At 38.7% G+C, this 26,960-nt stretch overlaps 2 protein-coding genes across 12 annotated transcripts in view; both read left to right on the top strand.

Moving 5' to 3' along the window:
• The window catches only part of dclk2a (doublecortin-like kinase 2a), an 80,447-nt gene extending 74,210 nt beyond the window's left edge, over window positions 1–6,237 (top strand). For 8 of the 10 annotated variants that reach the window (XM_067441347.1, XM_067441350.1, XM_067441351.1 and 5 more), the window contains one exon: window positions 3,194–6,237. In XM_067441347.1, coding sequence (XP_067297448.1) covers window positions 3,194–3,484 — 291 coding nt within the window. In that variant the 3' untranslated portion in view covers window positions 3,485–6,237. Of the gene's footprint in view, window positions 1–373; window positions 387–3,193 lie in introns of all 10 variants that reach the window. The other 2 variants (XM_067441352.1, XR_010904738.1) reach the window with 2 other exon arrangements.
• A 1,135-nt stretch (window positions 6,238–7,372) lies between these two features.
• The window catches only part of fam193a (family with sequence similarity 193 member A), a 49,451-nt gene continuing 29,863 nt past the window's right edge, over window positions 7,373–26,960 (top strand). Inside the window, exons 1-11 of one of the 2 annotated variants that reach the window (XM_067441342.1) lie at window positions 7,377–7,406; window positions 7,539–7,684; window positions 10,326–10,394; window positions 11,732–11,971; window positions 19,213–19,382; window positions 19,546–19,713; window positions 23,296–23,527; window positions 23,632–23,756; window positions 23,849–23,996; window positions 24,080–24,154; window positions 24,264–24,341. In XM_067441342.1, the coding sequence (XP_067297443.1) occupies window positions 7,541–7,684; window positions 10,326–10,394; window positions 11,732–11,971; window positions 19,213–19,382; window positions 19,546–19,713; window positions 23,296–23,527; window positions 23,632–23,756; window positions 23,849–23,996; window positions 24,080–24,154; window positions 24,264–24,341 (1,449 nt within the window). In that variant the 5' untranslated portion in view covers window positions 7,377–7,406; window positions 7,539–7,540. Of the gene's footprint in view, window positions 7,685–10,325; window positions 10,395–11,731; window positions 11,972–19,212; window positions 19,383–19,545; window positions 19,714–23,295; window positions 23,528–23,631; window positions 23,757–23,848; window positions 23,997–24,079; window positions 24,155–24,263; window positions 24,342–26,960 lie in introns of both variants that reach the window. The other variant, XM_067441341.1, reaches the window with a different exon arrangement.

Here is a 26,960-nt window from a genome sequence, read left to right as displayed (position 1 = left end):
GCCAAGGAAAACGTGGAGGTGTTTGGTCGCTTCTTACTTGATCTCTGTTTGGTACCATAGTGAATGAACTGGGCTTAGTGGGCTAAGCTAAATGCTATCAGAATGTCACCGCGCGTCAGAACGATTAAGTGCACACACTGAGACGAGAGAGGTATGTATCAACTCGTCTTAGTTAAGGGAATAACATAGTTTAATATGAAAAAGCGGTGGAGTATCCCTTTAAGCAAGCTGAAATAGTCCCTTGTGAAATGTCCCTCAGCTGAAGTGTTAGGTTATGTTAGTGTTGTGTAAGAATTTGTGCTGTATGTGCTCTGTGAGTAAGACTAGTCTTTGTGCTTCTGCTCTTCCCATGGCATTGCTATCCTCTGACTAGCTCCAAGGCAATGGTATGTACTAACACTAACTGCTATGCTCCTCCCTCCCCGCCTCCGTCTCCTCACACATACACTCTTTTACTGGGAGAAAGTGACAGTAACATCACTGAAGATACACATTTTCAACTATACAAGGCATGGAAAGCTGGAAGCTTGGAGCAGGGGGTTTTAATCTTTTAGATGCCACGGACCCCTCATATACAGTATGACCATTTTCATGCAAGGGACACCCATCCTAAACTTTAGGCTATACATGTGTATGTGTAAAAACCCAAATTATATGTTGAAAAAGAAATATTACAAAATGTATAAAATATTATTTGGAAATAATTATTTGGATAATGCTCAATTTATTTTTAAATTAACTTTATAATTCATTTGAAACTATTTTTATTATTTATTTTATTCATTTAATAATATCACCTTTGCATTTTAATCTAATTTATTTTAGTAATTTATTTTCATTTATTATTATTTATATATTTTATTCTATTTTTTTTTCTCACTGTTTTTCTTTTAACCTTTCTACAGACCCCCTAGACTTCCTTGTGCCCCCCCTGGGAGTCCCGTACCCCAGTTTAAAAACCTCTGGCTTAGAGAGTTCTTTACTCACTTTAATCCTGCCATTAACTTCAGTGGTGTTTTTTTCGCACTCTGCCATTTTCTGTCTCTTTCACTGCTGCGGTCTTTTTCCACCTGTGACAAAATCAATAGAATTGCCTTTTCAATGAAACCGGCTTATGCATACTGTCTTTTATATCTTATCTTTACTATCTTTATGTCTTATAAACACGTTTCCTCTTACAGCAACAACACAGAACAGCTGCTTTATTGAAACCTTAAAAGGGACATGCAACATTAGATTTCTGCCATCATTTCCTCGCTCTCATCATTCCAATGGCTTTTCTTTCTTCTCCAGAACACAATAGATTATATGTTGAATAATGTTGTAGTGTTATTCTTTAATTGGAGTGGCAAACGAGGGGCAGAATAAATTAAAAAAATATATATATATAAATAAAAATATTGCTTTTTTAATTCATTGTAGTCCAATACTGGTGCTTGTGTTTACAGCACTGCATGGTGTTAACTTATGTCTGTGGTGTATTTCTGTCAGGACTACTATCGTCAGAGATGATTAATTGACTATTAGCATATCGTTTGGATTAGCGGTATGGTTCTGTTCTGGGCAAGATCTCCCTGTGCATCCATGCGGCCTAGCATGGATAAGAGCAGGGAGGGCAGCAATAAAGTCCCCTTAGGGTAAACACAACTGAACCAACATAATGTATTCCAGATAACATTAATGTTGATTATTAAATGTAAATGTACAAAATAATAGATTCAAGGGGAATCAGCATACCAAATCCTGACTGGACGATGATGAGCTGGGGATGAAGGAGGGTAAATGAGCTTTGGTAATAATACTGAAGGAGCTTATACTCTAATAGACATCATATAGGTAGATGTGATCAGCTGACAATCAGCTGATGTGAGCTTGACTAACATGACATGCCAGAACTAACTTGGTGATTTCCACCAAGGGAGTACCATAGACAATTTAGCACAAATCCAGGCTTTTCTTAGCCTAGAAATCTAGACACACCCTAGCGGCAGCAAATCTAATCTGCCGCGAGTGTCGTCTAGCAACTCTCAATACCCTTCTGAGCTGTAAATGCCAAACTCTTGCCGGGCCAATCACATCGTGTATAGAGTCGGTGGGCGGGGCCATAATGACGACGGCCGAGTTGCGTTTGCGTGCTACTAGTAAACACAGTAACTGGCGAAAGGCGATCTTGTGTGTGAGTGTGTCTCTTTGTGTGTGTGTTTGTGTGTGTGTTTGTGTGTGTGTGTGTGTGTGTGTGTGTGTGTGTGTGTGTGTGTGTGTGTGTGTGTGTGTGTGTGTGTGTGTGTGTGTGTGTGTGTGTGTGTGTGTGTGGACCAAATGTCCCCACAATGTAATATAAACCTGAGATCAGCCAGCGGTCCCCCACAATCTAAAAGGATTTATAAACATACTAAATTATTATTATTTTTTTTTTAATGTAAAAATGGAGAATGTTTTGCTGTGATGGGTAGGTTTAGGGGCAGTAGTAGTGTAAGGGGATAGAATGTACAGTTTGTACAGTATAAAAAACATTAAGCTCATGGAAAGTCCCCATAATTCACAAAACAACAACGTGTGTGTGCATGCGTGTGTGTGTGTGTGTGTGTGTGTGTGTGTGTGTGTGTGTGTGTGTGTGTGTGTGTGTGTGTGTGTGTGTGTGGACAAAATGTCCCCACAATGTAATATAAACCTGAGACCAGCCAGCGGTCCCCCACAATGTAAATGGATTTATAAACATACTAAATTATGCATGTTTTTTTTTAATGTAAAAATGGAGAATGTGATGGTTAGGTTTAGGGGTAGTGTTAGTGTAAGGGGATAGAATGTACAGTTTGTACGGTATAAAAACCATTACGCATATGGAAAGTCCCCATAATTCAAAAAACCACAACGTGTTTGTGTGTGTGTGTGTGTGTGTGTGTGTGTGTGTGTGTGTGTGTGTGTGTGTGTGTGTGTGTGTGTGTGTGTGTAAAAGTAAGAAAGTCGTACAAATTTGGAACAACATGAGGCTGAGAAAATGATGATAGAATTCTTGTTTTTGAGTGCACTGTCCCTTTAAGACTGAATCTGTCGTGCTCTTGACCTCCCAGATTGTAACTTCATCTCACTTACTCTTTCCCTACTGAATTGTTTTCATTTTCCTTTCCATTTTTGGGTGGGTGTGCCTCGTGTGAACATTAACATATAGTAGCCCATTGTCTCTCTTTTTCAGAGCACAGCTCTAGATAAGGAAACCATCAAGCTTTCTCGCCGACATCAGGAATACAGCCCCTCTCCAGGAAAAAGCCCCTCCTCCACCCACCCAGAGAGACGGCGCTCTAATAGGGGACGACGCTCTGAGGTCTCTAGGAGTGCTGCTCTGGTTGAGCCTTTAGCCTCAACAACCCCAAATACAACATCAGCACCTCTGCCCTCCCCTCGCTCTGCCCCACCTCCTTACTTCCCAGAATGCAATGCTGAGGTTGAGGTCGAGGCCAGCAAGGGCTTGCCGAAGGAAGAATAACTGTACTTAGGGGAAACAATATGGAGACAATTCCAAATATACATAAATGCATAGTTAAATAGCAAATCTGCAAATCTTTATAGCTTCATTCTTGCTAAAGACTGGAAAACACCACACAAGATTTGCCCCAATTACAGTCTGGAGTCGACAATAAATGGCAAAAGTCAGAGCCAGTCTGCAGATTTTGAAGACAAGAAAATCGCATAATGTATGATTCGATCCAGTTAAGTCAGCATGAAACGGAAGTTAAGACAGTGCTTTCTTACCTGTTTTGATGCACATCTAATTGAAATGGCTTCTCGAACAAGAAAAAATATGGTAGACTTGATTTTGTCCATCAGGAACTGATTGGATTGTTGTCCGCTATTGATCTCATTCGAGTGACAGGTGGTCCCGTCCTTGTGCCGAAAAACATGCAATCCGGGAAGAAAAGAGATGTTGCTGCAAGAGGGACAGGAAGTTATTTTGATTAAAGATCATAAAGGCGCATGATCTTTAATAAAAATGTGCTTATGTGCTCAAAAAATAATTTACTGCAATATTCCATAAATTTCCATTGTCAATTTTAATTTCATCGCGCCTTAAAGATTGGAATATACTGCATACACTTTAAAGCCAAAACACTAGGCATCATACATTAAACAGAGGATCACACACTACCAGACTTTCAGGTCGTTCCCAACACAACAAACTCATGCAGAAACACTCGCCTCGTTTGTCAGGAGACACATTACAAATGTGTCTAAATCTACAAAAACCCAGAGGTGTAAAGAGAACCTGAAAACCATACTTGAGTAAAATCACAGATGTCTTACAGTGAAAATGACTCCAAGTTTCAAGTCCCCAATTCCAATACATCTTGAGTAAAAGTCTTAAAGCATCTGATTTTCACAGTACTTAAGTATTTTACTCATACTAAATACAGGCCCAATAATGCACTAGTCATCAGCACCTGAGAGACATACCAGTGAAAATAAAAAACAATTGATTTGTAAGATGAGAAACCATGTTTCAATTATTTTGATGTTTTCTAAAATTGAAATAAAACCGAACACCTCAATATTGCAATAAATTAAGGTAGACACAACGGCATCCTAAAAGTCTATAAACTCTCTATAAGTCTCAGTTAAGCTCAAGTGCACAAAAAGGCTATAAGTAAACCAATATCCTTCAAAAAGTTCTCATCAATATAGTGGAAACAAAATAATGTTAAATAAAATTAAACAGTCAAAGCCTTCTTGCACTGGATATGCTGGTTTCAGCCTCATCTTAGGCTGCAGTCATGTCCTCATCTCATAAATCAAACACTTGCGATTCATCAACTACCTGCTAATGTGCTCGTATTCACATAAAGTAGCCTTGTTGATATGTTTAGGTGAGTAAAGGCAAAACGCACAAGATATAGTACCTTCAATGCCCTTAGATGGCGATATTGCTTCTTTATAGCAGAAACAAACTGCTGCAGAACAAGTTAGGTGCCATGCAAAATGTAATGTGTTTGCATTAGCCTACTCAACACAAATGTATTGGAGTAAAAAGTACAACTACTTGTTCAAAAATGTAGTCAAGTAGAGAGTAAAAGTTGCTAACATCTATGATACTCAGTGCAACTACAAAGTAGCTAAAAAGATATTTAAGTACAGTAACTAATTACATTTACTCAAATATTTTACGCCACTGCAAAAACTGGGTAATGTGCCCATCATGCACAACACAATGTTCTGGGAAATCTGTCAACTCAAATCTGCATACTGTCTATGAGCCTCCGACTTTTAGCAGCTATAAGCATCGACTCATCCAGACTGCAAATCGGGGCAAAGCTAAATTTGTGTACTGTATTCCAGCCTAACAGTATGGTCAGAACTGTCTGTATAGTGGTCGTCTGCTCGTCTCCCTGCTTTCTTCTTCCAGTTTGGCTTCTGATTCCAGCACACATGGTGGGTTTGAAAACTTTATGTGATTGTATATAGATGCTTTGGATATCAAAGATCCGCCCTGCTTTTGTATTTACTGACATGAACCGCTTACGTCTCAATTATAAGCAAGCACGTATTTGGGTGGATCTAAATATTCTACTGGAAAGAAAGACTTTGAAACTGGCAAGAAACTTGTCCTGCTGAAACTTGAAAGTATATTTTCTTTGAGTGTATGTTTGAACATAGACTGCTTGACCTTTTGACTGCTGAAGAAACACAAGAAAGTGATTTGCTTTTGTGGATGTGTGTTTTTTTTAAGAGGGTGTGCCTATAGCACTACTGTGTCCTGGAGTATCTGCAGTAGTTTAGAGTTGCCTTCATTTGAGCCAGCAAAGCAAGAAATCTGTAGGGATTGTTAATAGTTCTGTTCTTTTGCTAATTTATTTGTACAGATTAGACATAATGTGAAACTGTATTTTAGAATAGTTTGATATTTTCAAGCCAGAGTCATTAAGTGCACGATATGTTGATTTCTGTCGCAATAGTATTCGATTACAATCTGTCTTGGATTTGTCATGTATTTCTCAATGTAGCTACTGTCTGTACTTGTTATCTCTCTGCTCACCATGGCCATGATTCAAATAGAGTGATGAAGCTTGTTAATAAATGTATATCACATAATGAACAGATTTTTTGACATGTATTGAGTTTTGAGAAATATGGCAATATTCAGTGTCATTTCTGAAAGGCTAGGTTTCATGTTTAATATTATTTTCTATTAGTGTTCCTTGTCATCTCATAATCAAGGAAATGCAATAAAATTATCTTGCTGTTGTTGATCATTGTCTTGTCCTTCTTACGATATGATCCCAGTAAAGTCCACAAACCAAACACATTTCTCTAGCATTTAAAACAGGAGCAATGCTACAACGCCATCTGTTGGTTGAAGAGCTCACATTTGAGGCCTTTAAAAGTTTTGGCTTTACGTGTATATAGCTTTTATTAATTTATGAACCAATAAATATTTTTCATTGCTCACTGGGAATCTTGGTTTTTAAGTTCTCCTATATAGGCTACATTTACATTTCCTACATCAATCCATTTCGTATCCCTATATATAATCATATATGGTTCTATTGAGTTTAGCTTGGACACAATGATCTTACTATAATCTTTATAAATGCTATTTAATTAATATTACGTTATTTGCAGGACGTAAATATTATACAGAAAACATTTTCAAAGTATATAAACTCTTTGCTAAACGCAATAACTAACAAAAGAATATCTCAAATTCCTTAACAAGAATAAAACAACATTTGGAGTTTTTAGACAAGCTGCACTGGAATAAATTCATTAGTTTTATGTTTTTTAAATTTTGACTCACCGATTACAGGTGTGGGCATCAGTTAAACAATCTGTTGCAGACACCGCATTCATTTTTTAAATGTAAAAAAACAAACACATCTTGTAAACGTTGTAAACGATATTTTGATTATTCTAGTTGCATTGAGCTGTCATGTCACCGGTTATTCTCATTATCGCCATCTAATGACTAAAACTGATTATTACCGTCTGTAATAATAATTTCCTCGTTCAAGTATTAACAAGAAAACGAAAATATAGATAAGAAAACAACGCATCTGTAAAATAATCAGAGCTAGACGCGAGAGAACATAAAATAGAGCAAGAATAAAAAGAATAACAATCATTTACGTTCGCATACACAAGACATTCAGCACCAACACTGGCACAACATCAAATAATAATAATAATAATAATAATAATAATAATAATAATAATAATAATAATAATAATAATAATAATAATAATAATAATAATAATAATAATAATAATAATAATAAAAGTGGTCGCGTCCTCTTAAAACTCATTTTCCCATAAGCGCCAAGCGCACTAGACGCTATTACGTCATGGCGTAAACGCCATTGGCCAATTCCTGTTGGGTCGGCCATATTGGAATTTCAAGTCTGCTATACTGTGAGCAGGTTGGCAGGCTCTTAGATTATATCTCTCAAATACATCTATATTTTACCCGTATCCGCAGCGCCAGAGCCTGGCATTGCACCAGAGACCCTGCTGTTTGTGGACTGAACGCTGTCTGTGTATTTCGTGGGTAGATATGAGTCCTACAGACGCCAAACGCGGAGCGAAGCGCAGGAAGAATAAGCGGGGCGGCGGCGCAGGGAAGGCCGGAGCTCCGCCAACACCCTCCAGCAGCACTGCGCACGGAGACCCGAGCACCATCCCCAGCCTCAACGGAGAGGTGAGCGGTGGCTGGGGCTTACGGGGTGGTTGGTGGTGCATGTGGTGTAGTTTAGTCCAGATTTCATGAAATTGGAGGCCAAAGAGAAGCTCCTATAGCTGATCTCACGTTTACATGGAGCCTGAGCTGAGCTTCACTGATCTAGATCTTTAATCTTACACATGTCCTGGTCTGATCATCGAAACATGGGAAGAAAACTGTGGAGACGTGTATAAAGCAGGTTTAGAGCGATTTTATGCAACGGATGTGGAGGTTTGAGTGATTTGTGTCGCTCGGAGTGATGTGAAGCTAACTTGTCAAGGGCTGCACAGTTTTAGCTAATGTGTTTACAGGTGTATTTTAATAAGCATATGATTGTATCGACCATCATAAATAAAAGTATTACATGTATTCTCGAGGTTGAAAATATCACTGTTTATGAGCCGTAGTCAACATTAATGTAACCATGTCTATAGACAAAGCCGATGCTAAAGTCCACCGGTTTTTTTCCGCATTTAAGATCAAAATATTCTCTTACACGTTTCTTTATTTATTCCTTTTAGCACGTTCTCTATCTAAAACTTTATGTATTGCGTTATTAAATACAATTTAGGTAATAATTGCCTTTCTGAACTCTGGCAGTTGTCAAGTATGATCAAACCGGAAGTGCTTGAAAAATTTAACCGTAAATGTCAACAAACCTGTAACATGTCTGTCAGTGCTTTTAAATCGAGACTTGAACAACGTTTGTGATTTGGACATAAAGGTAATTTAAAGTAGTATCATTTAGCACAGTTAACCCTTCGCATAAATCATATTTATAGACACACTCTTACCTCAATTTATCAGCTGCTCTCCTCTCGTTTCAGTTGTGTATTCATTCTGTCCAGCCTGAGAAGTGTCAGGGAATGAATAGGCCACTCACAGCACAGGGTCCAGCGTTCAGGGCTTTGTCAGAGACTTACTCTTTCTGGTAGTATGCCTCTGTTTCCAAGGAAACCACATCTGTAGCTAACAAGAGTATCGGTCTGTGTTGACACAAGCAAGCAAAAGAGACTATTTCATCACTGGACTATGGCTCTTTTGCTTGCATACAGTAACAGTGCACAGATTTCGGTTAATTGGATTTCAGCGACCATACATCATGAAGATTGTCTTATGATTTCTTACAAATGGTGTTCAGACTCCTAAGACTTTAGGTCTTTTTATGAATTTATTATTGCAATATTTTTTCATGAATAACACAGCTACATATCCTCGGGTTAGCTGTTTGTAATCTGCTGTACAAAGCTTGTTGGCAGGTTGTTGAGTCAGGAATTATTGTGACATTTTTGTGTTTAACTAAGCACATGCTCGAGACATCACATTCTCCTGTTCCTGATAAAACTAGCAATTTGGGTTATAAAAACTGAAGTGTGTAATTTCTGTTTTGTCTAACACATTACTGCCATTGGTCAGACAGACAGATAGCTTTTTGGTCAACAATTGGCTCAAATGTTATTGAATCTGCATACTAAACTGAGATACGAGCAAGCACTTTTCCATGTAACATTTCACTCATCGGCTTTAAAGCTATTTCATTTTTTTGGCAATTTTATATTGTGGTCATAGCTTTATGTATTCTCACAAGCATTGATTTATTGAATGGATGATAACCTTCTGGCTATTCTAAATAAAAAATGAGGATTGACAGCTGTGATATTATTTGTGTCTTAATTCATTTAGGTTTATTAGGAAATTTAATATTACTGTGAATAGTTGCATTGTCTTGACTGCTATATTAAAATCGCAATAGCCTATTTAACATATTAAATATGGCTGGAACACAGGGAAGGAAATGCTTCTCTGGTTTTGCATGAGGAGTACTTGGGTTTAGAGTTGAGTTGTCACTTGATGTCCACAGTCTATGTCACAACGTTATTTGTTAATAGATTTTTTTCAGTTCCTATTATTTATTTGTAATTGCTGTATTTTGATGATTTCATGTCAGTAATTCACCCTGTGGATCAAATTATGGTCTGTACAATCATCTTTACCCTTTTTTAATGTAGTCTGGTTGTATTTTCTTTTCTTTTGCATAGTCCATGGCATGTCATGCCACCTGTCCATGTTAGCTCCTGCCTAATTTGTCTATCTTCTACTAAGTGGCAGATACATTTACGCCAAAATATCATAGCTTTACCATCAACAACAAAATACATTGAAATGGTTCTCTCTCATTTTGCTGTTTAAATGCCTGATTGTTTCATTAGTTGCATTTTATTCCTTGCACTGCTGTCAGCTGCTCTATCATAAAACCCGCAATCCGTTTTGTGTTGTGACCCATCAGTTGAGAGGACCTTTAGAAAATGAAGTACATGTGGAAGTAATACTTTTGTCATATGTCATCTTCACAGAATAATTTTATTAAAATAGGTGTTCTGCTACTGTCAGCAGTTCATTCGGGGTCAGCTTCTGTCCAGTGGAGATTTAATTCTGCGGCATGGTGTTGCAAAAGTTTTTTTTCCTTGCGTTTTGACAGCCACGAGTAGTGCATTTTGATGTCACTCTTTTAGCTTTGAGCTGAAGTCGTAAACAACTTAGTGTATGTAATTATATTATTGTAATGAGTTTATAACCTTTTGCCTGGAATGAGTTGATTTATCGCCGGCTTTCTCTTTAGGTCCCTTTGAATGGCGCTCCACAGTTTTCAGAAGGGCCAGTAAACGCTGACTTCTCTGGAGTCCTTCAGGTAACAGGCAAATCTCTCACTTTGCAGCACTTCTACAGCGCTCTGCTGCATTTGCATTTCCTCTGATGGTAGCCGGTAACACAGCTGTGATTTCCTGAGAGCCTGTTCTGGTATAAGTCGAGTTACTGTTTTAAAGTGTTATTCTAGTCTTCTAGAGTGTTGGATCTCCTGTAGTAGACGACCATTAGTGCAATTTGAGAATATTCTTTATGGGCAATTTACCAGGGATGTGAACCTACGCTGTTCTCACGGTTCGATTACGATTAGCATGTCATCGATTCGGTTCAATTCGATCACGGTGCATTGATGGTTCACTGCATCCTTATGTATACAATTTTGTCAGTCAGTTATATGAACTGAACCTTTAATTTGACCTACTCAAGGAAAACACCCTTCTTGAATGTATCAAACAAAACTCAAGTCTGGGCACAGGAGACAACTGGAGCATTTTGAACAAATACACAATATACTAAAAGCCACTTCAGGAAGTGGTCTTGGTCTCTTTACAGTCAAAAAGTCTAAATGCATTTGGTTTTTAAAACCACATATGTAAATTGTACACATCCCAACAATGCTACAAAAATAAATAAACGTATGTGAGCGTGTTATAGGCTATATGACGTTATAGCCAGATATGACGACGCTATGCAGCACGCATCGCCACAGAGTATCTCTTCATAAAGCCAACTCACAAACTACCGCAAATTAAACCGAAAGTAAAGTCATAAATGGTCAACACACAATCATCTTTATTAAAAGTAAAGAAACTGAATGATCTTACCAGTGCTGTGGTTGCGCTTGCTCATATTGCGGTCTTTGATTGGGAAATCAGCTGTTGATCAATAAAATCCAGCTCATATCTGTTGTTTTGGCGAGACGTGAACTCTATTAAATCTGCATATAGTGCGGTAATTGAAGATCGGATTTATATCAGTTTTTCAGAGACACATTTATGTGCCCACGTGCAAACGAAATCAATTTGATAAATCATAGCTTTGATTTACACACAGTACGTGTGTTCTCCAGGTCGTGTTTACCGGGTTGTTCATAAAAGCTGAAATGTGCCCAGATGTCAGCTTTTAAAGTAGTTAAAAGCTACCGCGATAAAGCACATACGTGACGAAAAACATTATACATGACGTCAGTAACATTATAACCGGTTATGGTCTATTACTGAACTGATACCGAATCATCCTCGTCTGCATCACGATGCATCGAAGAAAAGTTTAATTCATCGATGCATCGAAGAAACGATTCGACACCCATACAATTTACGTGTCTAGCAGAAAGAAAATCTGATTTCTCACAGTTGAACTGTTTTGCTGTCTCTTACCCAGACCCCGTTCACATTCGGGGTGAATCAGAGGGCCCCCTACACCACTGGTGACCGTTGCCTGCTGTGTCGCAGTGAGCGTAAGGACGCCATCTCCCAGGATATCGGAGGATCCAGTCAGAATGGCACAGCCCAGTCACCCAAATCTTCCAGCGCCCTTCAGTTGCCTTTGTACGTCTGCTCTGACTGCAAACGCACAGTGGAGAAGGATGATCGGCAGCCCTCCCTTGACCAGTCTTTGTTGGTACGTTTCTCTTTCCTTCACTTGCATGTTTCTCCTATGCCTCTAGTCTTAAAAAACATAATTGGGCAAAGTCTGAATTCTTATAATTAATGTGCTCATTTTCAATGAGTCAAAGGCGTGTTGTTAATAATTGTTGTTTCACTCAGTAATTTTCCCTCATTAAAAAGGTGTACCCCCTAAAGCAACCAATAGTATCTCTAGTCATATTTTAAATTTTACAATTAATTTAAAATTTAATTTTACATCATTTTGTATCATTGGATGGAGCTGCCTCATGTCCTCACCTAACCAGCCAAATACTACTTGCTTTACCTTAGTAATCTCGAAATAAATAAATGTGAGAGGTTGTGAAGGGTACTCTAATTCCAAACCGTACTCTTCCATTGGGGTGCCTAGTCCGGAACTAAAGGGTGGAGCTAGACTCTCTGCAGAACGTTGATTGGTTGACAAAGAATCGTCATTTGCGCGTGCTTCTCTGGCTGTTTTTTCTTTGCAGCCTGCAGCCTTGGCCTAAACAAAGCATCTTGTTGTGAACAAGATCTGCTGTATGTCGTCCACTGTTGTTTGCCGTGCCGCTTTCTTCTTCTTTGCATGAGAATGACATCGATCTCTACACCACGCCTTTCATAAGGGTGCGGTTGGAGGTGGAAACCCAAGCCGGATCAGGGTTTATGAACTGAATCGTGCTGAACGGTGCTGTACTGAACCCTATTTCTGGGTGGAAGCGAGCCATTATTCAAGCATTCTCAAGCAGTCTTCAAGCATTATTTTAAAACATTTTTAAGATGGGTACTTCTCATAGTAATGTAAGATACACTTCTTATATCCTTTGCACCTGTGGTGAAGACAGCTGTGTCTTAGCACTAACATCCCATGTTATATTGGTTTGTTAAAAGACCTAGTAGTTTCATTTTCACTCGGCATTGATTTCACAGGCTGGTGGTGTTTTCCTGTTGACATGTTTTTGATAAAACATTTTTTTTAGAGCAGAGATTCCTAAATATCTGAAGCTTAAGGCTTAAACTAAAGCATTATCTGCACTACCCAAAAAAAATAATAAAAAAAATTACAAACCATATCTTTGTAAAGACAAAATTATTAGCTAAATAAGTAACTAAATCCAAAACACTGCATATATTACATCAAAATTGTTAACAAATTTTGACAGTTTACAAATCTATTGCATTTAAATTATCTACGTTTTAAATGACTTTATTACAGCTCCATTTAAATTGAAAAGTAATGTAAAGAACATGTTTGTTTGGATGCAAAAACATGTTCTGTGTGAATGACCCTTTGAGGATTTGATGTCCGGCTGTATAGATATCAATTATGAGATCAGATTAGCAGAGAAACATTATTACCTTGTTTGAGAGCTTAGGGTATTTGGAGGACAGGTGCAACCAGAACTTCATGCTCCCCCGCAATATTTCTGCTGCCCACCAGGGGCTGCAGATCCCAGTTTTGAAAGCTCTGTTTTAGAGTATGTATTAAAGGGATACTTCACCGTTTTTTCATATTAAACTATGTTATTCCCTTAACTAAGATGAGTTGATACATACCTCTGTCGTCTGAGTGCGTGCACTTAATCTCTCTGAGGCGGGGTGACATTCTGATAGCATTTAGCTTAGCACACTAATCACAGTTCATTCCTATGGAACCAAAAAGAGATCAAGTTAGAAGCAACCAATCAACTCCACGTTTCCCCTATTTAAATACAGTTACACGAATAGTTGGACGATCAAGTATGGTGATACAAAATAATACGTGGCGCTTTTTTAACCGAGTTAAAAAGGAGAACTATAATGTATGGCGGAATAGCACTTCTGAGAGTACTTCAACTCGGCGCAGTAAAAAGTCCCGGCCGAAACATCCTCCCTCACATCTCCCCCTCCCTCTCTCATTTCCGTAAATAGAACCAACGTGATCTGCACGCCTGCATCAGTAGTAGTTTGAGCAGAGTTGACGAAGTACCAGTTTGTAGGAAGATAGTTTGAACAATCATGGTTATAATGTGCGTCGTAAAGGGTTGTGAGAACAAGGCGAAGGTATTTAGTGCCGTCATGTTTCACCGATTTCGGCGGAAAGCTTGGTTAGCTGCTTTGAACATATGCAACAACATCGCTGGAGATTCTGAAGAAATGGCGTGTTTGCTCCGAGCATTTCACATATTACCATATTGACATTAAAGCTTATAGTGTAAGGGGAGTTTTTATGTTTATTTTCTCACTGCGGTTGCAGGTTTCTATATTGAGAGGTTCATCTCATAAAATCTGTTTGTTTGTTTTTATGATGTTCTCGTGAATGTTCCATCTGTAATATTAAACGTTGCTATGTTAAAGTATACTAATATTGGCTTTTGTCTTTTACTTAAGATCACTTGGAAAGCTGACACAGTGCCTGTTGATTTGGTGACACTAAGTTATAACGTTACACTACGGGCTTAGGCTTATACTTCATTTTTATTTCTGAGCTCACTTCTCAAGTACATCAAACAGTCAAAAACTCTGTATTGCCTGTCTCACAAGCGCACTGATTTCGCAGCAAAGTTACTTGTGTTTACTAGGTTAAACACCACAAAAGTTTGATAAGCTAAGGTTACTGCCACTTCAGGACAACCAAATACCATGCAAAAGGACACTTACAGTGTTAGGTGATGATCCACTTTGTTGTGTTCTTGCTTTGATTATTGTCGGTGTGGCAGAATCCTTTAGGCGTAATCCTGTGGAGGTATAGTCCGCCTGTGTGACATGCTCGGAGCAAACACGCCATTTCTTCAGAATCTCCAGCGATGTTGTTGCATATGTTCAAAGCAGCTAACCAAGCTTTCCGCCGAAATCGGTGAAACATGACGGCACTAAATACCTTCGCCTTGTTCTCACAACCCTTTACGACGCACATTATAACCATGATTGTTCAAACTATCTTCCTACAAACTGGTACTTCGTCAACTCTGCTCAAACTACTACTGATGCAGGCGTGCAGATCACGTTGGTTCTATTTACGGAAATGAGAGAGGGAGGGGGAGATGTGAGGGAGGATGTTTCGGCCGGGACTTTTTACTGCGCCGAGTTGAAGTACTCTCAGAAGTGCTATTCCGCCATACATTATAGTTCTCCTTTTTAACTCGGTTAAAAAAGCGCCACGTTTTATTTTGTGTCACCATACTTGATCGTCCAACTATTCGTGTAACTGTATTTAAATAGGGGAAACGTGGAGTTGATTGGTTGCTTCTAACTTGATCTCTGTTTGGTACCACAGGAATGAACTGTGATTAGTGTGCTAAGCTAAATGCTATCAGAATGTCACCCCGCCTCAGAGAGATTAAGTGCACGCACTCAGACGACAGAGGTATGTATCAACTCATCTTAGTTAAGGGAATAACATAGTTTAATATGAAAAAACGGTGAAGTATCCCTTTAAGAGTTTGGTGCTTATGATTGAATGGGTTCATTAATATAGCGCTTTACGTATAGGATTAGTTCACTTAAAAATGAAAATGTCCTGATATTTTACTCACCCCATCTCGCCTAAGATGCTCATGTCTTTTTTCTTTTCTTTTTTTCCATTCGAAAATAAATTTAGGTAATTAAATAAATAAAAAAGATTAGGAAAATATTCCAGGATTTTTCTCCACATAAGGCACTTTTATGGCAACCTACGGGTTGAAGGTCCAAGTCAATGCTTGATCCCAGATGAGGAATAGGGTCATATCAGTCGCAAAAATAAATAAAATAAGTTATATTATACATACACACACGAAAACACAGTATAGGGCTGTCCTCGACTAAGGATTTAGACAATCGAATCAGAATTGTCGAATTTCTCTATGGTCGACTGATAATCAAATCATCTGTGTGTGTGAATGGGTTGGGAGGGGCACGACACTGTCAGCAGAAGGGTAAAACTATTTTTATTTTCCTTTACACACTGCACACAGCAACAACTTTTAATTAAGCGACCAAAACTGCCTGCCAACTGACAGACGAACTAACAATGGCTTTCTTATTTCTTATTTAAATAGCCTAAAAGGTAATGTGGTGGATAAACATTAATAAACCGTTTTCTCATAACATGTTAAAGCCGCGATCGAAATACAGAACATCATACAAATATATAAAATAACATTTTGATAAATAAACCTAAAAAAATTACCTGCCTAGAGAGGAAAAGAACACTGAGTGCATTTACATGCACGTTCTGAAGCCGTTTGTGCCTAAAGGGGGTGAAGACGCACGCAAAGCTCAGCCCCGCGCGCCTCAGGATCTCACTCACACCACCACCTGACGCGCACATTATATACACGCAAGCTCAATTTTGAATTGACTGACAGATGAGCTGCACGAAAGCGCTCTGTGGTGCAGCAGGATTTTAAACAACTTCCTGAGTGGCCGCGGACAGGCGCTGAATGCTGCCGCCGGTGTGTGTACACTCATTGAATGTGTTCTAATTTTAAAGGTGCGGTGCGAAGCTCAGCACCCTTAAAGGGGTCGCACACCGATGCTCAGCTCAGCGCCGCTACATGTCTTTAAAATATTGAGCACCCCCATATTGCCAAAATGGTATGATCCTCGTTTCACCCGCGAAGATTCGACCGTGAGATCAGTGGTCGAATCAGGCTCTGCATATCGATGCATCGAATCTTCGACTATTCGGGGTCACCCCTAACACAGTATATATACTTTTTTACCTAAATTGTTGCCATAGATTACGTAATCACATCGGAAAGGTTGAGCTAGACGTAGGCAGAAATACCGCCCCCATGTTTACAAAGCACTCGTGCAAAGACTAATACAAACATCCTTTAGCAATAAAAAAAACAAACAAAGATGTCGAACGATTTTAAAGTTGAAGATGGAGTTTTTTATATATTAGTAAGTCATGACTGAAGGAGATTTATAGACAACATGATGAGTACTGGCCTCACTAACCTCTTCCAGCAGCAACCTAGTTTTTCCAAGAGGTCTCCCATCAAGGTACTGACCAGGCTCAAACCCCGCTTAGCTTCAGTGGGCAACTGGTCTTGGGATACAGGGTGATATGGCTGTGGATGTATATATACATGTGTAAATAATAGCATAAAGATATAATTGGTAGCAGAGTTTCCGCTAGAAAAAAATGGTGCCGGTCAAAGTGACCGGCAGAGGTTTCGTTTTCCGGACATTTTGATGATATGCCGGTCAAAAACTCCTGAAAGCAGTTTATGTAACTTTAAAAAAAATGACATAATCAGGCCGTATATGCAACATGTTTATTAGCCTAACTTTCAAATAGACGGAAAAAAAAACATGAACGTCCGATTGGCGTCAATCAACCAATTTTTTTTAACTCATATGCGTAATTTGCGGGTGGGACAGGTGGGACATGTCCCCACCACTTTTTTAAAACATCTTGCTTCACGGATTAACCTAACTAATACAAACAAAACATCTCTGGTTAACTAGAAGAGTATCATTTCATTCGTTTGTTAAATAAGAGGCGATATGGCGCTCGTTGCCGCTGTTATCAATGCTGCAGATTTCTCTCGCGGCTCATGCAGTCTTCACACAGACGAGCGCTTTAATCTAACGCTTAACGCCGTTGCAGAGACTTTCTGTTTGTTCCGGTTAGATCGCGAAACAAAATGCACAAAAACTGTTCCTGCTCTTGATGTACAACCACTGATGGTATTCGGTTTTGATGAGAGAAAAAATAGACCACGAGGGCATATTAGAAACGAGAACTTCTGACAAGTTTAACAGACTAGACCAGGGATTATAAGCAAAGTGTGCAAATCTATTTGCCTTTATTCACGTGAAAAATCTTGGCACAACACTATTGTGTTTAGATGCAATAATTAAACGCAATTAATACATTTAATTATAAACTCAGTATGTCTCATTTAGTTGGTAACATTTAAATTGGCCACCGTGTGAAATGACAAAATCATATAATAGAATATAACAGTATACTGATAACTGTAAGCAGGTAAGCACTACAAGATGTTTTTGAAATCATTAGAGAAAACGACAAAATTACTTATTCACAAAATTACGTGTGTGAATTAGTGCTACCTGTTTAAAATGTGCTTGCACCCGATCATATTCAGTAGAAGGTAAAAAAAAAAAAATCCCTTAAACTTTAACATCCCGCTCATGCCCATCGCCGTGATCATCTGTATAACGCTGGTTGTTTCCCGTGTGAGTTCTGAACACTGCACCATGTGCTTATTTAAATCTTTTCGTTTCTACACATATTAGGCTACATATTCCTCATGTCTGTGAGGCAAGCCTGCTGAGTTTCAGTTTATTTGAGACGCACTCCAGTTCATGAGCAATGAAAGCGAAGGCTTCAGCGACCTAGTCTAATTATTTATTTCTTATTTATTAAATACATGCAATTAACCGAAGAAACCTTTATTAAAATTAAGAGACAATTTGTACAAAACGAAAGAAAGGCTTTTTACAAAACAAAACTTAATATTAAACTAAATATAACCACCAAAATAATTTCTGACCCACTTGCATCTTTGCACTTAGCCTATCATAATCAGATGAAATCTAAAAATAATATTATAATATTTAAACATAAATATGAAGAAAAAAAACATTGTTTAATGGCTACAACAAGTAAGCTACAGATTTATGTCATGTCTGAGCTGGATTTGAACGAACATTATTTTACCGGCGGGTTCATGAGCGCGCGCCTGCGGATTATTGAGCTGATGCACCGGCTCCGCTCCGCTCATTACAGGCTCGTTCTCGATACTTACACGGGCAGGGCCGGTCTCTCTCGGGTGCATGGGCTCGGGTAGGGTTGGGCTTTATTTTTTTGAGCCGATCTACGCTCTAGTTCTGGCGAAAAAATGTAGCTAGTGAAGTGCCGGCCCATTGTCATAAATTGTTCTCGTGATGGAGCGGTAGTGGAGCGCTCTCGGAGCGAGTAAAAACCACAACGCTCCGAATTAAAAAAAAAAAAAAATCGCTCCTCACTCCATTCAAAATCTCGCCGCTCCACTCCTCACTCCGCTCACATGCCTACTCTGCTTCGCAGGCTGTGGAGAAATGCAATCCTCCATAGCCACGGAGGGCATAACGTCGCAGGTTTACGGTATCGATAAGAGGCAGTTTTAATCTGACAATTTGACCAAAAAGATTTCATTTTGTCGGACATTTAATTTTTTTCCCGGCCAATGTCCGGTAATTACCGGACAACGGAAACCCTGATTGGTAGTACCTAATTCTTTTCTTGTTCTTCGCCAGAATCAGGACTTCTTATTGCACATGCCGGTGGGTAATGGTGGTTTGTCCCAGGAGCCCTTGGGTCCTGGTGGGAGATTGACAGTCGGTGCTCCTACACTGCCTGCTCCAGATCTCAGCTCTCCTCTCACCACAGACACAGTGTGTAGCTGTGAGGCCTGTTATGAGCGGAGGTTTGTCCTGCTTCAGTCCCAATAGGATTTTTTTTATATTTGTTGCGGGATCAGCTTATTTATAACCATGCAGTGTTCAACTAGCCTGTTGTTTGACTGATCAGTCTAATTAAATGTGTGTATTTCGTTATCTAAAATGTTTTTTTTTTGTCTCTTTGGTTAGGGAGATCACTGCTGAGTCAGAGCGGGAGTCACAACAACTGCAGAATCACTGGTCTGAGGTCAGATACCTGGTCCGGTGCATTTACCGTCAAACTGGGACTCCGTTGGCTGATGATCAGGATCAGCCTCTAGACCGGGACAAAGAGAGCATGAAGGAACTCGTTGACAGGTATATTTTGAGAATTTAATTCTCATAAGAACCACAAGATAGAGTTGTTTAGTAAAGTTTTTTGCAAAAGGATTGAGACAAAATCAATCCATTTTATTGAATATTACGAATATTTTTCTTATACAAACCCACTGATTTTCTTCAGAAGGCCTTTATTAACCTTCCTGAGTTGTGTGAATAACTTTTATAATTGATGGATGCACTTTTTTTCACTGCCATTATAAAGCTTGGATTTACCAGGGCATTTTTTTAATATAACTACGGTTGTATTTTTCTGAAGCATGGGTCTCAAACTCGCATCAAAGTTTAATGTTAGTGCGGCCGGCGCACTGTTCTGAGACGTTCTGAGATCTTTTTGCTGAGTCGGGCAATCCATCCTCTCCAGTTAATACCACTTGATTGGACTGTACGTCAGCAGACAGCAAAGCATTGGCCAAGAGCATAAAGGCCCTCCCTCCATGCTTTTTTTTTTTTAAGTTAACTTTGCGAAGCTTCATTTTCGCTCAGTCTGAGTTTCAGAGATTCAGAGCAGAGCTGCGTGACAACGCTGCCACAAATTACGTGAGTCGCAAGCTCAGAACTGTATGGCCGTATCTCTGCAAAGTGGGTGTTGTAAACTCAGCTCTGAAAAAAAAAATAGGACTGCAATAGGATAGCAAAAGTAATGTAATGTAATACGTTTCGCCCTTTCGAACCCCAGTTTTCAGAGTTTCAAAACATTATTTCACACATTTGCACACCAGTTTTCAGATCACCATTTACAAGGTTTCAAATCTGGAAAACAAACTATACAATGGGAGAACAGTGACACATTCGAAACTCTGAAAAATTGTTTGCCCGACATCGTAAAAAAATGTTGCAGTTCTGAAGAAGGAAATCTAAAAAAAAACAAAACAATGTTTGCAGAGATTTTTTAATTTTTTTACATTTTGCAAGCTTGCAAATCTTATTTTTCGATCTTGCAAAACTTCTTTTTGTAAGATTTTGAGTTTTCGAACGCTTAGTTTCAACCTTTCAGAACTTTATTATCAGTTTTGAATCATGGCAGGATATTAATCCCATAAATTGCTGCCATAGATTACGTAATCAAGTCAGAACTTAGAGTTAGACTTAGAGTTGACACCATGTGATTGACAGGTACAGAATGAAACGAATGTGGTCTAACAGCCCTTGTCAATGTCAAAAAGATTGAGATGGCCAATCAAATCAAAGTAGGCGGGGGTTTATGTTCTCTTTTTGCCCATGCAGTCTTCACACATCTATCGCTTAATTCAGTTGCGGAGAGAGACTTTCCTATCCTAGAAATCTAGACGCACCCTAGCGGCAGCAAATCTAATCTGCAGTGAGTGTTGTCTAGCAACTCCCAATACACTTCTGAGCTCTAAAAACCAACTATGGTCAGGTCAATCACGTTGTGTATAGAGTCAGTAGGCGGGGCTTAACATAATGATGACAGAGTTGCGTGCTACTTGTAAACAAAGAAGCTGGCGAACGGCGGTCTTTCGAATCTGCTTTGGCCGAGACTCTGGAAGACTTGGAGTTAAGCTTTTCTCTGAGAAAAGAACAAAGAACGGCACTGAAGTCATTCTTAAAAAGGGAAGATGTGTTCAGAGTTTTGCCGACCGGATATGGTGAAAGTTTAATCTGTCAACTAGCTCTGCTTCACCTTCTTTGTTGCTCTGGTTGGTTGTAAAGCTATCTTATTGCGTGCAGAGGGAGTTTGAAAGACAACCGTTTATCCTGCCCCTCGGATTGATCCCTCTCAATGGTGAGTTTCCAGACCAAACATCTTCATGTTGGTCTGGCTTGTCAGGCTAAGACTTTCTAGTGAAATCACAAAATAAAATGCATTCAAACGTGTCAAGGCTTTAGATGATGATGGACAGATGATAAACAGTAACGTAATCATCCATGTCACCAAAGGCACTTGGTTGATTTTGTTCAAACGTGCATTCTCCATTACTATTTCTCTCTGAAATGATTATGTTGGTAAGTAACTGTGTATCCTTAAATTCTTTTTTTACAACACCGGCAAAGATAGTTTATTCCAGCGTGCGTGCAGATAGTGTTGACAAGTTTTAACAACAAAAACCGCCAACTAATGTTACTAGCCCAAAACAATAGCTTCTCGGGAGGGTTCTCCAAAAAAAAATGGCGTTCGGGGGGTAAAATGTTTGTTATTTTGGCAAGGTTGCCTGCTAAAATTTGCATTCCTTGGTCTATATATTACATAATTGAGGTTGCTTCGACCCGCAGACATGGAAAACAACCCGCAGAAAAAAAAATGCAGACTTGGCAACACAGTGCAGTTTAGTGCTGTTGACATTTGACAACTAAAGTTATGCGTCGCTTTGTTGCTCTGATTGGTTGTTGGTCTATCCAATTGATGTCTTTCCTGGTTTGGTTGAAATGCCCCATAATCACAGCCCAATGGAGCAGTATCAGACTCATATTCTTACTAGAATTGAGTATGACCACGTCAGGCTAGAATTATCCCTTTAAGACATCAGAGCTGTTTAAAAAAAAAAAAAAAATGTCATATGGTTGTCATCTTAAAAGCATTGTAAGTGATTTCCGCTTCCACAATTTTGCTAATCACAACCACACATGCTCTCTTTGAACAGAAAATGATGATTGATTGGTTAAAAATATACCGGCTTGTTTACACAGCCCAGGATTAAAGGTGTGATTTATTGTTTTACGATCAAATGAAAGCATAAAACATAATTTGGTAAGCATAAGACAAATAAATGACTGAAGCACACGAGAGCATCTACAATGGCTCAAGCACCTGTAACCCTGATAGGCGGAAATTTCTATTTAAACCCTTTAAGTCTAATGTTGTTTGCGATCAGATCATTTTAAACTGCTAAACTCTGGGAAAGTTTTCAGTCCAGTGATCCAGTAAGCAAATTCTTTCAAACTGCGCTTATGTAAAGAAAACCAGGCTGATTACATCAGAGTGTACATGGAGAATAGATACTCGAGTTACATTTTCAGTCAGTTCCAGTGAGTGTTTTGCTTTAAAATCAAATTATGTGATTGTTTCTGAAGAGTGCAACATCCCACGGCTCTATGGCCGGATGATACACAAATACACTTTTCATGGCTTGGTGAAGCAACTGGCAACAGTTATTTGTCTCAATATCATTCATGATGTCTGTTAGCCAACTGCGATGGAAGATGGCAATGTCTATCGACCCATCCCTAAGGGATGCTTTAAATCATTTGGTTTTATTCTTTTGGAGTCTTCAAGTGTCATTTTTTTTGGAAAGACACCTAAATTAACCTTGATAAAAGTCTGCAGAAAATACAGTTTTATTAGAATTACCCTCCAATCTGATGGTTTACTTTGCTGGATATTGCAAATGATGACTAACGTGTTAACCAAGATAAATAGTGAATGCTTAATTTCACGATAAATGTGCTTTTATTCACACAAAATGGTGCGTTCAATTTAATTGCGTTTAAACATTAATCTATTGACAGCCCATATAACAACACATTAATTATTCCACTGGATGACACTTCAAATCTCTCATTTCTAATCCCAAAGCCTCACTTTGCTCTCTCTTTATTTAGGCTTTGTGAGAAGGATCCCTACCAGTTGTACCAGCGTCTGGAACAGCAGGCAAGAGAGTATGTCTTAGAGATGAAGGTGCGTCTACTCAAGCACCTGTCCACAGGCTCAAAGGCACCCGGTGCAGTGGCTCAAGGGCCTCCACAGGCCCACCAGTTCATCTCACTGCTGCTAGAGGAGTACAATGCTCTTTGCCAGGCAGCCCGCACCATTAGCAGCTTCCTGCTCACCCTGGTGAGTTGATGCAAGCGTATTATACACAGTGTGAATAATGATAATCCGTTCAAAAACAACCATCAGGAGGATGACCTACTACTAGCCCTGTTCTTTCTTTCCAGGAGAACGAACATTTGCAGAAGTTCCAGGTGACATGGGAGCTCCACAATAAGCACCTTTTTGAGAACTTGGTGTTCTCTGAACCCATCCTGCACAACAGTCTACCTGCCTTAGTGGCCCAGCTCAGGTATGGTCTTCAGTGAACCAGTTAAAATGTTATCGTTCTTATATCAGTCCTCTGTCTCTATAGAATGTCATTGTTGTGTTTTTGTTTAATAGGCAGGGCACGACATCTCATGATTCATACAGTGAGGATATGTACCGTACACTCCTGGAGAGATACCACCATCTGGACCAGGAGATGAGTACAGTGGCTCTCGAATGGTTGGAGTGTGAGAAGAGGATCGATGACTATGTTGATGAGCAGGTATATTTCATCAGTGCCTAATGTGATCGTTTGCGACTCTCAAGGCTGATCTTGCATCTAATACCAGTTTTGCCTGTTTGCAGTTGCTTTTTAAAGTTGAAGGTCAGAATCTCACAAATCAAAGGACAGAACCACATAAGTCTTTAATTAATAGAAATGTAAGTTGCAGCACAATCACTCATTATGCATTATTAAATTTTATACATGATTTTTGTCTTTTACAAAACAGATTGATTGGAGTTAAATGAGTTTCTTAATTTTTTTAAGATGTCTTTAAGAACTAAGCAGCGGATGCTTAAAGAAGACGCAGAGATCTTCAAACAGAAAAGATTTTTTGAAGAGCAGGTAAGCAAACCTGCTCTGATTGACCATTTGCTCTTATTGAGAATAGAAAATGTAGTTGAGGCAAGTGTACTTCAATTACAGTATGCATGTACAGTCCATTCTTGACATCTAATGGATTTATTGAATGAATGTATTCCTGATTACCTTGAAAATTGCCCATTCATAAAACCGCACTCCAGCCTTAGGTTATATATATATATATATATATATATATATATATATATATATATATATATATATATATATATATATATATATATATATATATATATATATATATATATATATATATATATATATATATATATACACATATATATATATATACATATATACAGTCTTGTTCAAAATAATAGCAGTACAATGTGACTAACCAGAATAATCAAGGTTTTTAGTATATTTTTTATTGCTACGTGGCAAACAAGTTACCAGTAGGTTCAGTAGATTCTCAGAAAACAAATGAGACCCAGCATTCATGATATGCACGCTCTTAAGGCTGTGCAATTGGGCAATTAGTTGAATTAGTTGAAAGGGGTGTGTTCAAAAAAATAGCAGTGTGGCATTCAATCACTGAGGTCATCAATTTTGTGAAGAAACAGGTGTGAATCAGGTGGCCCCTATTTAAGGATGAAGCCAACACTTGTTGAACATGCATTTGAAAGCTGAGGAAAATGGGTCGTTCAAGACATTGTTCAGAAGAACAGAGTACTTTGAATAAAAAGTTGATTAGAGAGGGGAAAACCTATAAAGAGGTGCAAAAAATGATAGGCTGTTCAGCTAAAATGATCTCCAATGCCTTAAAATGGAGAGCAAAACCAGAGAGACGTGGAAGAAAACGGAAGGCAACCATCAAAATGGATAGAAGAATAACCAGAATGGCAAAGGCTCAGCCAATGATCACCTCCAGGATTATCAAAGACAGTCTGGAGTTACCTGTAAGTACTGTGACAGTTAGAAGACGTCTGTGTGAAGCTAATCTATTTTCAAGAATCCCCCGCAAAGTCCCTCTGTTAAAAAAAAGGCATGTGCAGAAGAGGTTACAATTTGCCAAAGAACACATCAACTGGCCTAAAGAGAAATGGAGGAACATTTTGTGGACTGATGAGAGTGAAATGGTTCTTTTTGGGTCCAAGGGCCACAGGCAGTTTGTGAGACGACCCCCCAAACTCTAAATTCAAGCCACAGTACACAGTGAAGACAGTGAAGCATGGAGGTGCAAGCATCATGATATGGGCATGTTTCTCCTACTATGGTGTTGGGCCTATTTATCGCATACCAGGGATCATGGATCAGTTTGCATATGTTAAAATACTTGAAGAGGTCATGTTGCCCTATGCTGAAGAGGACATGCCCTTGAAACGGTTGTTTCAACAAGACAATGACCCAAAACACACTAGTAAACGGGCAAAGTCTTGGTTCCAAACCAACAAAATTAATGTTATGGAGTGGCCAGCCCAATCTCCAGACCTTAATCCAATTGAGAACTTGTGGGGTGATATCAAAAATGCTGTTTCTGAAGCAAAACCAAGAAATGTGAATGAATTGTGGAATGTTGTTAAAGAATCATGGAGTGGAATAACAGCTGAGAGGTGCCACAAGTTGGTTGACTCCATGCCACACAGATGTCAAGCAGTTTTAAAAAACTGTGGTCATACAACTAAATATTAGTTTAGTGATTCACAGGATTGCTAAATCCCAGAAAGAAAAAAAAAATGTTTGTACAAAATAGTTTTGAGTTTGTACAGTCAAAGGTAGACACTGCTATTTTTTTGAACACACCCCTTTCAACTAATTGCCCAATTGCACAGCCTTAAGAGCGTGCATATCATGAATGCTGGGTCTTGTTTGTTTTCTGAGAATCTACTGAACCTACTGGTAACTTGTTTGCCACGTAGCAATAAAAAATATACTAAAAACCTTGATTATTCTGGTTAGTCACATTGTACTGCTATTATTTTGAACAAGACTATATATATATATATATATATATATATATATATATATATATTCATTCATTCATTCAGAGTGTCGGGACCCTAGTTTCCTAGGAATCATTAAATTCCATAAAGTATTTTTCTGTTGGTTATGGCCTGTTCACCAAGCTTATTTATCATTCCTGCCAGACTGCTTTTAGAACCTATTTCCAGCTTATAATTTTGATGGATAGGGTGGCCCAGTAGTGCACAACACAATGCAAAGTAAAAAAGCAAATATGTTACATAATATAAATTAACAACACAAACAAGAAAGGCTCCCGCTTCTTTCTTGGCCACTATGGGGTGCGTTAAACTTGTGGTAATGGTCTAAAATTCAAAATTATACTTTACTACCAATATGTTTTTGGCTTGTAAACCCTTTAACTGCATTTATTGCTTTTGAAATTAGTCATTTGAAATTGCTTTTGAAATAAGTAATTTAATCCAATTGTGTTTCAAATTTGGATTTTGTTAGACCATTAGCATAATTTTAGCTCTAAAGTATACTCAGTGTTGGGAAAGCTACTTGGAAAATGTAGTGAGCTAAGCTACCAGTTACTCTACATTAAATTTAATCTTCACTACACTGAAGCTACCCCCCTGGGAAATGTAGCAAGCTAAGCTACAGCAACTTCAAAAAAGT

The sequence above is a fragment of the Pseudorasbora parva genome, chromosome 4, assembly GCF_024679245.1.
Source record: "Pseudorasbora parva isolate DD20220531a chromosome 4, ASM2467924v1, whole genome shotgun sequence".
Lineage (NCBI taxonomy): Eukaryota > Metazoa > Chordata > Actinopteri > Cypriniformes > Gobionidae > Pseudorasbora > Pseudorasbora parva.
The sequence above is the reverse complement of the archived record's forward strand: the minus strand, read 5'-3'. Positions and strand labels throughout refer to the sequence as shown.